Source organism: Chelon labrosus (genome assembly GCF_963514085.1).
Source record: "Chelon labrosus genome assembly, chromosome: 20".
Taxonomy (NCBI): Eukaryota; Metazoa; Chordata; class Actinopteri; order Mugiliformes; family Mugilidae; genus Chelon; species Chelon labrosus.
The window spans coordinates 9,418,011-9,434,556 of NC_140353.1; the positions used below are offsets into that span (position 1 = coordinate 9,418,011).

Below are 16,546 nucleotides of genomic sequence, written 5' to 3' on the forward strand. Positions count from 1 at the left end.
CGCACACCCCCAGTCATCCTCTACTTCTGTCTCTCCCTTCGTCTCTGTCTCTCTCTCCCTCTCTTTTGGCCAGTAACACGGCAGCAACCGTGCATCAAAGGGAAGTTCGGAACAATGCAAGGGGCCAGCCAGGAATTTGAAAACCTTTTTTTTTTTTTTTTCTCCTCCCTCTCTCTCTTTATCAGGAATTTCATACGGCAGACTTCTGTCATATCCGGGGTGGACCTGCTCGGCAGTCATTAGAGAGAAAAAGCGAAGAAAGATATATTTAACTGTAGCTCGCTATCGTGCCTGGATAGTGAAAACTTCAGCATCCCCTCTCCTTCTCGTCTTTCCCTCAGTGTAACATAACCAATAACGTGGCAGCATCCTCCCCAGGCGTGTGGACAACACCCGTAACATGCCACGGATAGACTAGCACAGTCCAAGCCTCTTCAGTGACTTTATTTGTGAAAATTGATTCCCGGTGTGATTTTGTTGACACGGCTGGTGTAACATTAATATTCGGCTCCATGGCTATCTGTGTTCATGTGCATGTATGTGTGTGTGTGTGTCTTGATGAAGATGTTACACAGTGCAAAGATTCTTCCAGACCAAATGGATCTGAGGCATTTCAGTGCCGGGCTTGGATTTCACGGGCAATGAGAAGAAGACAGGGACTCTTCCTATATCTATCTCTGTCTATGTCTATGTCTATGTCTCTCTCTCTCTCTCGCTTGCTCGCTCGCTCGCTCTCCTCTCAGGTTAGCAGAGTATTTCTGCATTAATCACCATGACACAGGCAAGGCAACTCAATTTTCTGCTCCTGTAGGTAAGGTGCATGGCGTCCCGAAACGGTGGCACGAGGCATGAAACAGGCAAGCGGGGGCTAATCTTTGGTTACTGGTGTAATTGAAATGCTATCCACACTGTAGGGTGCATTAAAGTCTGATAACAGAGGTTCCTGTGGCCAATTTAAGTAGCTTGACTTCCCCTGGCTAGAAGGGAATAAAGCAAAGGGTGTGGAGAGAGAGAGAAAAAGAGAGAGAGAGGGAGAGAGAGAGAGAGTATGTCAGGTTGGATTGGATGGGGGGAGAATGAGGGAGGGGGGGGCTGATAGATAAGGCCGACAAACCAGGCTAATTCTCCAGGCATGTTTCTCATTGTGATCCAGGAAAAATGAGAAAAAGAAAAAAAAAATGAATCACAGAACCAAAAAATCAATTGACCCTCGGGTGGCTTGTCAGGCTGCGAGTCTGATAAACCTAAAAGCTTCGTTAATGTCGGCCTGCCTGTACCCAACAGATAGAGCACTTTGTAAATGAACCCGCTTTGATAAATATATTAAGGAAAGCTGTGAATAAAAGGCACAGACTTGTCATTTGTAAATAGAACCCCCGCTACATGGAATTAGAATGATAAAATGGGGTTCCATATAATTAAGTTTGTGTAAGACCTGAAATCCGTGCAAATACCTTCCCGGAATTTTGAAAGGAAGCTGTCAGTTCAATTAATCTGAACATCACCCTGAGAATGTACTGAACAAAATTAAGCTGCAGATAAAACCTGGGCTAGTATTTTGATAAGTAATTCCTGTATCATTTCTTTGCTTCTGTGATCATTTTATTTAATCCACCACCCCCAGTTATGTGCTAAGCCATCTACAAAGGCCCTGCTGGCCAGGCCACCAAAACCTTAATCCACCATATAGCTTGTGTAAAATGGGGAGGGGGTGGAAGGCAGTTTTGCCTTTTGTGGGGGCACCAGTGGCGGCGCTAGGTATGGTTTTGGATCAAGGGGTGGGGTGGGGTGTGGGGGCTGTAGAGGTAGCTTATGATCTTTGCCTGTCTCCCTAAAATATATCCCACTGAATACATGCGCATCAAACCACAAAGACCGCTGACTTAGCCGCACAACACTGAACCGATAACACCGGAACATCCCGGTAGCTTACATATAATAATGTTACAAAGGTTGTCTGTGTGTACGTCTGTGTGTGCATCTCTGCGTGTGCGTGTCAATACGCGACTGGGAGGGATGTACATAAACGGTTTTCACACTTTAGGAGTATTAGCCGCCTTGGCTGGTGGGGAGAGGGAGGCGAAGGCTTTTGAGAATGAAAGGCAGAGCGATGCTGGTGGTGGAGATAGGATGAGCGGAAATCTTGACTCACCAGTTGTTTACTTGTAAGATGGTGAGGCCTGTGTCTTGGGCTAGCTGCTTCTTCTGCTCTTCAGAAGGGTATGGGTGCTGCAGGAGCAAACAGAGACAGAAACACACACATGAGCCTCTTTGACACACAAGCGAACGGAAATATTCTCAGACAGAGAGAAGCGCAGGAACAGGAGCGTCGAGTTTTTGGCCGTTGCCTTTTACTGTATGCATTCAATATGTCCCTGTGTTTGTAGCATTGTGTAACCCAAGACTGCACCTACTCATGACCTCCGCCCAACCCTGTCCCTCCCTCGCACAGTATAGACATTCACAGAATACACGTGTCCGCCCACCCACACGCGCACACACACGCACACAATTCAGCGCTCAACCTGTCAGAGCTGGCCAAACAAGTTTGTCAAAACTGTCAGCTACGATAACCCCCTTCCGTATCCCCACCCCGCCTACACACAAACAACATATAGTGCACCTACTGATCGTACGCACCGGGAATGAAGAAAAAAAAAAAAAGACGTGAGCTCACACACTTTGACAAACAAGACTTTACAGTAGGCCTAACACAGATACTGTGGCGTCTGAGAATCCTTTCACAATAACAGGCAACAGTGTGGGTGCAGATTTGCGGTGAATACGTTTATCTTTCCTTGAATGTCTGACATGAATCCTGGTGGTGGCTCTTTCATAGAGAGCAGCTGAATACAGACTAATGCCGAAAGAACAGAATGCTGTGAAATCTCCTCCACGGCTTTGCCAAGATTTTTACCTGAAAATGTAATTCTCCAACAAGGGCTGCAATGATACTATTTGTGTCAGGTCCAATCTAGAGAACATTGGCTGATATAAATGGCAGACCTTGGGCTGCCTTGCTCCCCCTGGGCTTGCTATGAAGCATGACAAAACAACAGTGATCGCTGGTGACAGATGTCTTTAAGGGCCAGATTAGGAGTCGGGGTGCACGCAAACGAAACAAATGAGACACTACGTGTTTCATTTAGCCGCTGTAAGCGGAGAGCACACCGAGTTGCACATGTATGCACGCATGTGCAAACAGAAATGCACATGGACACAAACACTCACGACACCTGCAAATCAAAACACTTTACAACTCCTTCTTAAAGGTGATGTTTACGTCCCCTGCATTGTCAAGCGTTTCCAAGCACCATTAACGCGCATTCTAACCTTCGGCCTTCAAAACTTTTCAGCTCGCTTCCTTCTCTGTACTCATTGTGGAAGCAAATTGCAAAGCTGGTAATGTATGCCTGCCCTGTGTTAATTGAATTCCGTTTAAACCTGAAATGATAACAGTTGCTCAAGAAGCATTTTCTCATTTACTGCTGAAATAATTGACGTAAGTGAGAACACATATCAGCAGAGAGGAGGATTCCTCCTTTCAGGTGGCCTTGCCTGTTTAAATGCAGGCTGTTTTAATTAAAGGGGAAATGAAAAAATGGTTTGAGGAATGTGCACAATTAATAACAAACAAGGCTAAGATTGGACAAATAATGAGTACCGGCTGCGGAGAGGGATTAATCTGATTTGTACTTGTGTACTTAGCCCCTTTTAATATGCTAAAATCATTAACAAAGGAAAGATGATAATGCTTGCATAGAAATACATTTTTTTGATTGCCAGGTGCTGACATTTCCTTGGCTAGCTGACACAGAGTTGCAGAGTTACTGTGTGTGTCTGCGTGTGCGCATCTCTGCATAAACATGCTCAAGAGAAGGCACAGTGTGCACAATGTCCTAAGAAAATTTATGCATGTGCATGCATCTTTAGGTATGTGTTGTGGACAACAATATGCAATACGAGTTTTTCCAGTCCTTCCCTCCCCCTTACACTCCTGGGCTTCCTTTGTGTTTTCACATGACCTCGGTCACCATCAAAATACAATTGCAAATATAACAGAACACACTCTCCCTCCCACTCCTTTTTTATGTACACATAATACACAAACCTATGCACATATGCAAAGAAATATACACAAGCAGGGACTAGGCTAAAGATGATACGGTATGGAAGTGTGGGGATAGGAGCAGCCTAGATTGGAAATGGGAGTGGGTCATTTACATTGTATTAAGGCTTCCTCAGCCTCTCAGGCCCAGACCTGGTCATCAATCGCGTACTGTCAGCCAGAGCGCGCTCTAGCCTGGTGATAAATACGCCGGCCAGCAGCACAGCTCGTCCAACAGCCACCACGTAATGAATGGTTTGAACAAACAAGAAAGATGTCTCATCAAGGAGAGTGGGGACGTTAAAGCCCCCCTTGCACACAAAACCCCTGAGTAAGGAGATTTACTCTGACCACATAGACACGACACTAAAAAAAAAAAAAAATCCTATTTTGTTCCGCTCATACCTCGTCCACCCCTCACTCATTCCTTGCTTCTTGCCTCTCCGTGTCAGATGATCACAACCCTGCGACCTCAAGACTTGCATGATTTGCACATATGCACAGCCAGCATGCACGTAGAGAAGCACATTTACAAACATTTAGACACAGCAGCGCTGCATATAGCCTTCTCTTGTTCTTTCGTCATCTGTTCTCAGCTCTCTCTCTCTCTCTCTGTCGCCTTTCTTGCTGATCCTCCCTCCCCTACATACATGTGTATTTTTATGACCAAGTCTGCGGGCCACCCAGGCTTTACGTTGTGGCAGCTTTCCCTAATACATGGCACTCTGAAATCTCAGCTACAGAAAATGGTGTGCGGTAACAATGGTGATGCATAAACACACATGAGAAGCAAGCCGACATGGTGGGTCTAGTGGTTACAGGGCTGCATCAGCCGTGAAATTGGAGTATGGCTTTGTAGACCTCTGAGTAACCTCTTAAGGCTAATTACCACAGTTTAAAAAATGTTTGTAAATCACCCAATGAGCACTAAAAAAAAAATCAGATATGAAAAGGTGAGACGGACTGGAGAATAAATGTTCCGTCTGAGCTTCTTTTAGAGATGTCCTTCTCTACCCTCAGGGGACAGTGTGACATGGTTATTTAATGGATGAAACACAAACACAGCCCAAGATCAAAGATGGTATTGATAACCTCCCCAATAGATTTGGATCCACTCAATATGTTCAGCTACAAACACCAAGGCCAATATCCTTAAAAGTGGATTGACCGCAAAAACAGTCTATAAATAATTAGAGACAGAAATGAACAGTTTCAATTTGCTGTCCGGGCAGCGCTGGTCCCCGATCGAAGCAGGCTCTGTTAATTACGCTGAAACCTGTTAATGGAACAAGGGCACGTCATCCTGCTGATGCACATGTGTTGTGTCCAGTTCCTACAATCTGACCTACAAAAGCTCAGCCAAACACCAACACAAGCAGGCACACGCGCAGGTGGATCCTGCTCCCACCATTTATCGAGAATCGAGCGCACGTGTGACCGACCGCTGGCTAAATTGCGGGGTTTGATGTGCTCTGTGCTCTCTGATAGTGCTGGATGTAATGGCCCCTGTGGTTGCTGAACATTACAAGCTGAGGTAGCTCTATCATCTGCCGCGTACGGTCCTTAAACCCCCACCCCCCCACACACCTCCTGAGCCCAGCTTGGCATTTCACCATACACAATAACCACATCTACCGCTGGGCTGCTCTTGCTTCACACCACACCTTTCGCCCACCCTGACTCCTATCTACTCATTCAACATCCAGTTTGCTATATATCACTTTCATACTCTCCTGACACCTATTTGCAGCCGTCATCAAATCCCACAGCCTGATCATTATCCTGGCTGTTCCGTGCAACCCCCCCCCCCCACATCTCCTGCTCTGCTGCTTCCTCTCCACCCACTGAACCTGCAGCCGCTGGTGGACCCCGTTGATGAATTACATCATCAGTGTGTGACATGAGTTATAGAGCCGGGTCACAAGGTTGCAGTGGCTTGCAAACCTATTCCATGCTAATGACTCACAGGAAATCACAGGCCATTGGCTGTTTACCCCCAGCGCCATAGCAACACAAAGGATTTGCTCAGGGTGACTGGCGTGATTTACCTCCAGTGATTTTATTTTAAGATAATCTGCCTTTTTACTTTTAATTCAATTGAAGCGTTGAAATATTAAACTTAATCAAAAGTGACTTCTAGCACAGTAAAGCCTTTTTTTTATGTGTTGGCAGCACTGATGGGCTTTATTGTGTCTTTCTTTTGTGTCAAATTTTACTGAAGTATTGTATGCCTGTATTTCTTTCTTGGAAGGTATTTGTTTTTAATCAAAGTGACTGGAGGATGATGATAATATTCACTGTCAGAAATGAACGCAATCAAATAAAGGGATGACATTTTAATATGGATTCCTGCATTGGGCCGCGGTAAGATTGGCACATTTTAAATATCAAGTTGCCGTCGCTAATAACGTCACAATCGACTCCTTTGGCAAATGACAATGATTGAATGCATATCGGCATTACTGGGAGATCAGACAGATATGACAAATAAATCCAGTAGGAATCCATCCCGAGTGTTTACCATGCACGGAGCCCGTCTAATGCTCGGCTTCCTGGCTGCAGGATCTGAGTTAACTTTTCCGACAATGGAAGAATTGATTTTTCAAATTTGTCAGGATGAGCTGCAAAGAATTATTTATATCAAATTGTACTCACTATTAGAAGTAATTAGTGGGTAATCCAGATATGTAATTGGAACATTGACAATTGATTTTTAACAGAACCTGAACTGAGGACAGCAAACTTGTTGTGCTGGATGTGCTGTCATCCACTGTCTTAATTTCCATTTTTAAACATTGTTCAGCTTAACCAGTTCCTGTGCTCTTGCTTTCTCCCTCTCTTTGTGGGATTTCGGGCAGCTGGAGGCTGGAGGCAGGAGAGTGTTTTTTTTAAGTGTTTGTTTTATTCTACTGTGAACTACATTGCTTCCTGACAACAGTCTGAAAACAGGCAAGAATGCCACATGACTCAATGACTCAACCCTGCTGTTCAACCCGCACCCCTGCCCCCCCCCCCACCCCCATTGATTGCACACATACACACACGCAGATACAGCCAACTTATAAACAGAACTCACATGATGCCAAACAACAAACCGCACGCACTGCATGCCAACCTCTGATAACAGAAAATGAAAGTACATCCATATCTGCACCTCATACCATTCAGAACATACCACTACACTTCTGTCTCTCTCACTCCAGACTCCAAAGCCTCCGCACTAAGTATAAGAGCTCTCAGTGGACTGCCCTCTGACAGTAAAACAGTGATGATTGCAAATACAAGGCGGACTGGCGAGGCCTGCGGCATCTATTATAGAGCGAAAGGGCCCCCAGTCTGTCTGTCTGCCTCTCTGACTGGCTGGCTGGTTGGCAGTGCATCAGTACTACTACTGCTGTTGCTGCCACGGCCCCCCACAACAATCGCTGGCTGGGCTCCTGAAGCCAGCTCCTGGACCCCAGCCAGCAGCCTGTTTGCTCTACACCATTAATTTATGTTCACTGGAGACAGTGCAAGGTTGTAGAGAAGCTCTACGGCATAACTGCCCCGCTCGCCTGCCAAGCTACAGCAGGAGAAAAGTGGGTGAGGGGAGTCAGAAGCACGGAGGAATGAATGGAAGGATAGGTTGAAGAAGGAGCCCTGGAGGATGTGCAAGATAGAGGCATCTGATTGCACCAAGCTCCATGAGGCTAAATAGCAATCACTCCCACACAATCCCAATGCACCTCCAGACTTAGCGATCGACCAAGAAAAAGAGATGTTTTACGGGAACATTTCCAAATGCTATCATGCATAATGAAATGATAAGATATCACTTTTATCCAATAGAGAAAATAAAATTGTAAAAAGCATATTCATTATGTGCTTCTGCAAATCTGCAAAAGACAAGAATCAATTGAGCTCAACCCATAAATCTACCAGAGTTTGCCAACAGTTATACCTACAAACTGTGTATGTGTGTGTGTGTGTGAGCTGCAGACCTGGTCCCGTTTGCGGCCTGCAGCCATATAGATGTGCCTATTTAATCGTGAGATCGAGTTCATGGCTTCGTTTTCCACCACATGGCTGCCCCTCCGCTTTCAAGAAGAGGAACACGATCCCTCCATTCTTACAGTGGGGGCCTGGTCTCCTCTCGTTTCCGTCGATCGCTCCATCTCCAGCCGTACGCTACAGGCCCCGGCAGCCATTCCTTTCACGCTGCACACTAACCCCTCTGCCCTCGCCTCCTATCCTCTTCATTCCACCTCTTCCCTTCCCTTCTCCTCTCCTCGCATCTCATCTCGTCCCCCTTTTTCAAAGTTTCCGCTCAAGCTTTAAGCCAGGTCCTAGAGGGCAGGAATTTGGCCTGGTTTTTCAGACCAGTCTGTTGGCTTTGTTGTGGTAACTGCCTGCTCAGGGGCACTCAGCTCTGCACTGCTCTCTTTTCTAGCTTTGCCTGATGTTAACACACAGCCACGCTCAGTACTTGCTCTCAGGAAATCTTTAAAACATCTTGTTGCAATGACTACAGCTGAGCCAAAGGATCATCGTTCTACAAAGGGTTTTGTTCCTATTAAATTTCAACACAATAAAATGTTCAAAAACTTTTTCATTTTTTTTTTTTTTAAAATAATTCTCTAAAATAACCCTACCGTTCCTTTACCATCTCTGCTCTTGCTTGTTGGACGTGTGAAGTAATTGGTGTGTTGCCTTTGCGAGGTACTTTTAAGACCTATAAGCAGATCATTAGAGGCCTGGTGGGCCCGTCAAAGCAGAGGACCCACCCACTTTGCCTGAATGGGATAACCCCGTATCCACGCATAGTTACTGTTGCCAGTCATAATATCATTGGGAGCACAAGCTATAGCTAAAGAGTAGTGACCAAATTAAGCCTCTGGATAAACAGCAGCACTGGTTTAATGACATGGGTACACATTGTAAAAAAAAAAAAAAGGATCCTAAGCTCACTAACTCGTTTGACCTAAGAAAACCTCTAACACGGGTTGCGGGAAAGGAATGCAAAGGACCTCGTCATAGTATTACACATTTAATTCCTTTTTCAGTTTGCTTTTCTTTTTTAACACTTTTTTTTTTTTTTTTGCATTGAAGCGATCTCTTTAGGCGCACCAAAGCTTACAAGCCACTATAAAGAAATGCCGGGAAAGCACAGGGGACCAATGTCAAGACAGTAAAGCACTTACAACCTCGAGCCTGTTGATAAAGTCTGTTGGAAAAAGTACTTAATATTAACATACAGAGTCTCTCTAAGTTTATCCTCTTTCGCTATTGTGTTCTTTCGACTTTGTTTAACTTCCTAAGTCAAAGTAAAGTGGGGCTGATCTTCAATTGAAATAGAAACAAGATTCATTTGTGGCGAGATGGACAGACTGAGCTAGAGGAAAAGAAAAAAGGTGGTGGGGGGGTGGTCACTCTTCAAATAGACGCTTCTGAGAGTTTCCACTTGACGGTTCTCCCTTTCATTGTGCACTAACTTAATGAGAACAAGTATTCGAATACACAACCAGCACCTCTTTTAGCCCCCCCACCCCCCTTCTAAGTCTCTGTCTCTTTAAGACTCTACATTCTCAAGAGAAAGGCCAGTATGTTCTAATAGCGAGCCTCAGGACACAACAACAGGAGCGCAACCACTTACAGAGGACAAACAAGAAACCCCCGGGGCCAACTATGGAATGTCAAGCCAATTTGGAAGACATCATAGGACATTTGTAATGTCAATTTTTGTTTTCAGGTCAAAAATCAAAGGCAAACATGGTGGGTAACATTTGTCCATTACACTGCGGGCAGGAACACCCCCTCCCCTGCCAGAAAACAGCTGCAGGGGACACTTCCTGTTTGCTAATGATGCTAAATGTGTTCAAGTCAACCATGTCAAATTTTCTCCCCCTCTGAATGGACAGCTGGGGTGGAAAGGAACATTTTCTCCCCTTTTTCCTGTACCCTCTGCCAGTGAGAAAAGCTCTTAGGTCCGTGACAGACAGACAGACAGACACTTCAGATCATGTCCCTGTCAGTGAGACAGAGGGGCATAGCTGATGTTAACCATAGGTGCATTCATCTGAGATCACAAGTACTTCCATGGAACAAAGCCAGCCAAGCCCTGATCAGTCACCACCCCGTCCCTACCTGTTGTGTCGGTTCTCTTGTGCTGAATGCCGTTTTTGCCTTTCAGAAATGCAAGACGTCTGAGCTCTGCTTTCATCGAGGAGTGTATGAGTCAAGGAGATATCTCCTGTCATTGCTCAACACCCAGGGGCGGCTGGCTGCATGGGGCTGTGTGGACTGACAAATGCCCTCAGGATCTTTCTTAACGTTGCTCAAAGGATATTCGACATGTGACGGGAGTTAAAATGCCTTTATGAAGTGCTGCCAGGGAAGGGAAGAGAAGGGAAGAGAAGAGAAGAGAAGAGAAGAGAAGAGAAGAGAAGAGAAGAGAAGAGAAGAGAAGAGAAGAGAAGAGAAGAGAAGAGAAGAGAAGAGAAGAGAAGAGAAGAGAAGAGAAGAGAAGAGAAGAGAAGAGAAGAGAAACTGGTAGGGCTTAGGTAGCGTTTAGGCCTGGTTAATAGCAGCCAACATTTAAGTGCATTCTTCCATCCTCTCTTTCTCTCTCCTTGTAGTGCTCTTAGGCTCAATCCTGCCCGGGGGCCGAAGTGACCTTTGACCTGGCTGGCCTGCCTAGCTACAGCCCTCTCGTTTGTTAGGCGCTTTATCCACTGACAAAGCAGGCAGGAAGCTGGCAGCCACCCAGCATCCCCATGGGAGGATGACCATCAGCTAGCTCAGCTTACCGCTTATTACAGGATGGTGGGGAGCATGTGTGTGTTTGTGTCTGTGTGTGCACCGGTGAACACGTCCTTGTGCTTATGCTTTATGCATCTACTGTATTTTTGCATGCATGCATGTTTATGAATGTGCTTGTGCGGACGCAGACATATTCAAGTATGGCTGCATGTGTAGAGGAGCGACAAAATCAGAAATGTGACTGACCTTTTTTCTTTTCTTTTTTTTTTTTTTTTCATGCCAGCGATTTTTACTATGCTAACTAATGATACGCAAAGAATAAGCCTGGAAGCTACGAACGTCCCTCTCTCCGAGCTAACCAGATCAGCTACGCATGTTAGCAACAATCAGGCAACCTTCCAGCCGCTGGACTCAAGGGACCCCAGCACACTTCAGTCTCTCTCTTCTCTCTGCACTCTTTCTATCCTCCTCCTCCTCCTCCTCCTCCTCCTCCTCCCTGCAGCCTGCTCATCAGAGCGCTCAGAACAGCTCACTAAAACATTATATCATAAGACACTCCAGTTTCACTCTCGCCACTCCATAAAAGTCAGGTAATTCATACTTCATTTATATACCTTCCCATTAATAAAGCTGATGAACTTTTACTCCTTAAATCTAATGGGCCATTTTAGCTCGACTGCCAGCGCTTCTCCTCCTTCTACTCTACCAGTGCCTTGGCGAAAGATAATCCACGGCCACTCAGCCGCTCACGTACAGTGTCATATGGGTGACGAGACAGAGAGCAAAGACTTTTGAGACTTTTGACTGATCTCTGCCACAAACGAGCAGCGACACGTACCGTATGGTGTATATTGCCCCCCCCCTCGCTGTTCCTCTCAACCTCTCTCAGTCTGGGTGCAACAGAAGGTCATTGACCTACGGGCCTAACGCAAGGCATGATGGCTCCCTGGCTCTGAGGCTGTTGACAAGCGTCTGTGTTCTTTTCAACAACTCGTTGAACCACCCCCCCCCATCCTCCATCCCTTCCCTTCTCAGGAATGTAACACTACCGCTCACTGAGGTAACCCAAGCCCCTCCCCTCTCCCATCCTTCATTTACAGAAAGAGAAAGAGAGAGACGGAGAGAGCAAGACCAACTGGGGATGTAAGGCAGCTGTCCCCCATCTCCCCATCTAACTCTTGCTCCCTCTCTATTTCTCTTCCTCTCTTTAGATTTGCTTCTAGCCCACTGCCTGCGGAATAATTAATGATGCAATTGAGCCGAGAAGCGGACTCTGACCAGCAGGGGCCATTCCTGAATGCCTGGGTAGCCGTTTTATGGAGGACCGGAAAATAGAAACAGAGAAAGACATGAAGAGACAGATAGGCAGAGGAAGAGAAGGACATAAAACAGTCAGACGGTGAGAGGAAGAGATTGTTAATAGTCTGTTCCCCAACAGTCTTCCTTTCTGTTTTCGACCTCTTTAGTCTAATCCTCCACCCCCATCCCCCTCTCCTCTTCTCCATCCTCATGGCGGGATTGGGGGGCCTGACCTGTCTGGTGATTGATGGTAATGTCTCAGGAAGTCATTTTCCCCGACAGCACCCCGCCGCCTTTCACCAGGCCTGGTGCAGAGGTGAGCCCATCACATGGACGCTTTTAACTCTTTGCTCACTCACCGCCCGGCTTCTCTCAGACCCTTCTACCTCGCACACCTCATCCCGACACCACCTCATCCTTCACCAATGCAATGCCAACCACCAACACTTGCCACTCACACCATAGCAGGGGAAAGTGGTCAAGCGACAAAAAAAAAAAAAAAAAAAGAAAAGAAAAAGAGAGATAAAAATGGTTGCAGAAAAAAATCTTAAGAGGAAAAAAAACAGGCCATCTTGAAGTGGATCTGCCAAGCAGCCCCTAATTCAGGTTGCTGGGGAAGGATCCCCACGACTCCATTACTGTCAGCGCTTACCACCTCCATTATGGCAATTAGGACATGGTTCCAACACTAGGAATGCTTTGCTGTGCTCTGGAATTGCTAACATCTGCCATGTCTCCGCTCCATGTGTCAGCGTAGAGTTGTCTTTTCTTAAACACACATCTTTTTACAGTCGCACTCTTCCTCTTTTTTTTTTTCCTCCTCCTCCTGTTTCTTCAACACTGCTCTCCACATTTATTTTCTTAATTCGACTCAAACTGTGCCTTAAAGAGATCCCTCTCTGTTTGAGTCCAAATAACCTAAAATGATCCGTGAAGAGACTTGCGGTTCTCGTTTTCAATAGGCTTCATTAGTTTTTAATATCTAGCCAAGGAAAGAAGAGGAAAATGGCATTGAGATAATCAATGGAAAGGGGCTGGTAGCCTATTAATCTCCCCCAAAGGATTGTGGGTTAATACACGCTCGTGCATAGGCAAACATGGCTGTGTGGTGAACACATCTGTCTGCCTGGATGGGCTACTTAATGAAACAGCCAGCGTTTGGCTGCTGAGATGGATGTCGTTCCCCCAGTGAAAAATGAGTTCCCTCTCCCACTACGCTGAGGCAGAGCCACACATGATAGGGCTCCATTCAATTCACCAGAGACCTGACTGTGCCCCTGTGTGAGAGCAGCTTAAACAATGAAGGTGCCGGGCAGGACAGGCAACGCATGGCCACTAGAGCAAGTCTTCATGGAGATCATATCAGGGAATCCTAATGTGAACAAGACTGATCTGGGAATGGGAGACGACTTAGAAAGACTAGAGGAGCAGCAGTACAGTAGGCAGATAAAGAAGAACAAGTAGGGAGAGAGATGAAGGCTGAGCCACCTGGGGCAGATAAGCAGGCTCAATGTGTTTGTCTGTGAAAACCTCAGTGTGTGTGTAAAGCAGATTGTGTGTATGCATGTGCAGGCATTATTGCCTATCTGCCAGGACATGTGTGCATTTTGTGTGTGTACGTGTGTGTGTGTATTCCGCCAGTGTCTGAGGTGACCCCTGGTCAGGGAGTCCTGTAACAGGAGCTCACCTCCGGTTCTGCGAGCTCTCCTCTCACTGTGCTAAACAGCCACCTGAAGACAGGATTAGCCATTGTGACCCAGCCCCAGAGGTAACTGAGATACACCTCCGGGGACAGACATGAAACACACACTGTCACGTGTTGCAGGGACACGGCCAGGTGGGGAGAGACAGACACAGATGAAGATAGAGGTTTAAAAAAGAAAAAACTAAAAGCAGAAAAGCTGTAAAATGGAGACAGTTGGGACAGGTGGCGGCGGGGATTGTAAGTGCAAACAGGACACTTATAAGAGGATAAGTGCAAGTAGGTACAGTGTAACGTTGAGCAAGCTAAGGTGAAGGTGTCAGTGGTGTTTGCCGTTGTATGGTGAAAACAAAGCATCAGAGCATAAGAGGATTGGGCGGCCTAAGCTAGTGCCTTGGGGTAGCTCTGAGATTTGTGTCTGTATGGAAATTGATGCCTGTCAGCCTGTCTATGACTCAACTCTGACAATATGCGTGCATGTTTCTGCGCACACGTACAAATGCGCACGCTGTGCTATGACAAATGAGCGGTGCTTAATTTGTGACTGATTATGCGGGCTGCGGGTGCCCTAAACCCCTTTGAACTTGTAATTGCCCCTGGTTTCAGTAATGAACATTAAGGAGGATTCAGAAACGTGTGGCTAATTACACATTTGCCCCCACTTTTACATTTTTTTCATCTTCATGCGAGATGAGAAAAAGAGGAAAAGGAGGAGAAGGAGCGGTCGTAGGGATGAGAGCCAAGGAGGAGGCATACACTGCTGTTGTCGCCCTCTTTATCTAAATAATTGTACAAGCTGGTTTATGGGCTTTAGAGAGGTGCTTTGTGTGCCAGTCGCTGCAGCCCGGGGATATGGGGGACTAGCTTTCTCCACGATCAATATTCAGGGAGATTCACATCTGGAGCCAAGGCCTGCTCTGCTTAGATTTGGATTTATATATTTATTTCTTCTTTTTATTTGATTTTTCATTGGTTCTCTTGTTCCTCTATTCATCTGCTTGTTCTTATCGGTGTGTGGTACAGCTATTTCTGATGCACTGATTTCTATATATCACATATGCTCATTTGGGTAGCCTTACATGATCTTAGGTGGATGTGGCTACAGAGGAATCCAAACGTTTGAAGTGAACTCGGGCTTGCAGTATGCGGAGGGCAGACACACACACAAAAAAAAAAAAAACACATGGCTTAATATACTGTATATGCTAGACAGAAATGCCTGAGCGATGAAGCATTCTGGGTAAATGGCTGCGGTGCAGGGAGGGTCCGCTGTGGCTGGTGGAGGGGGAAGAGTCGGGGAAAGGAGCAACAAATTGACCCGCTCAGCCTCGGCCTTTGATGTGGACTGGGCTCCCTTTTAAAAACCGGTCCATATGTTCAGAGAGGGAAGGAGAGAGGATATCAATGGGGGAAAAAATGAAAAGGTGAGGAAGTGGGGGGAAGAGGTGAGAACAAGAGACATGGCTCCCAGTTATAAGGACCCCACTGTGCAGGAATCCCGATGCCTGGCCCTGGACTGAGCACTGGGCAAAACAAAAGCACGCATTTGAGCAGAGGAGGAAGGGAGGGGAGCGAAATCACACAAAATGGCAGGAGTGGGATTTGGTGCACCTTGGGTCCCATGACAAACCAAACAGTGAAATACATAGTCTGTTTTTGATTTCTACTCAGTGCCTCCATCCCTCAATATTTTCTCTTTCCCTTGCCTCCCTCCCCTCTTTAGCCTGGTTTGCAGCTCCACGCTTGTGCTGCTCCTTTTCCCTTTTGCATTTTCCTCCCTCGGTGTGAGATGAATATCAAAGCAACAGTGGGGCAGCTTGGAGGCCTGCAGCAGAATCTCATTGGCCTCCATGGTCCCCAGCAAACAGCAGCCACCGCTTCCCCGGCAAGCGCTTGCCACAAACCCGTAATCAACCGTGGGGGCAATGAGACTTAGCCTTCAGGGTGGAAACCCTGGAAGGGTAAGGAGTAATTTAAGGCAACTAGCTCGAAGATGTGAAACCCAAATCCTCTTATACATTTTGTTATGGGTAAGATAACCCCAAAAGTTTAGAAAAGGGAAAGAGACACAGAATCAGCTACCACCATCTTAATAACCCAGTTTTTTTTTTTTTTTTTTTTTTTTCACCAGGGGCTTGTACGCTATCACATATGACTACAGGGGGTGCCTTATTACAAATGACGTCATACATTCCTAATTCCCATAGAGACGGCTCAGCCAGGTCCTAGCACGGATCAGTGTTACAGCCACACGGGCAATGTACAGCGCAGAAGGCAGAGAGACATGCTCCCGAGCCCCGGTCTATTCTCAGCGGAGTGTAGGGCCTTAAAGAAGTCTCCACAGTCTTGTGCATGTGTGTTCTTGGAAGAGTCTCTCACTGTTCAGAGCAGGGAGTTTATAAATCTGACCGCCCTCCACAGAGTCAGCTCTGTTTGTAGTCTGCTGTGGTCAGGGCATGTGCAGTCACCTCTGCAAGGGGCCAGTCAAACTCACGCTGCGCTCCCGGTCCTCCATGAGGACACCCCGATTGAAAACCCATTATTTTAAAACAGCGCAATGCATCACATTTAAGGGAAATCTCTTCTATTTTTGTTGTTTTTTTGTTTTTTTTTATTGCGCTCCTGCCTTACCGAAGGATATGTTTTAGGTTGCTCCTTTTTTTTTTTTTTTTTTCTTGGCAAACACTGTGCAGTTTCAC

The 16,546-nt window shown here is 46.2% G+C and overlaps 1 protein-coding gene across 5 annotated transcripts in view; it reads right to left on the reverse strand.

Moving 5' to 3' along the window:
• The window catches only part of meis2a (Meis homeobox 2a), a 78,878-nt gene that overhangs the window by 23,255 nt on the left and 39,077 nt on the right, over positions 1-16,546 (reverse strand). For all 5 annotated transcript variants that reach the window (XM_084568608.1, XM_084568609.1, XM_084568607.1 and 2 more), the window contains exon 9: positions 2,153-2,229. In XM_084568608.1, the coding sequence (XP_084424734.1) occupies positions 2,153-2,229 (77 nt within the window). The remainder of the gene's footprint in view (positions 1-2,152; positions 2,230-16,546) is intronic.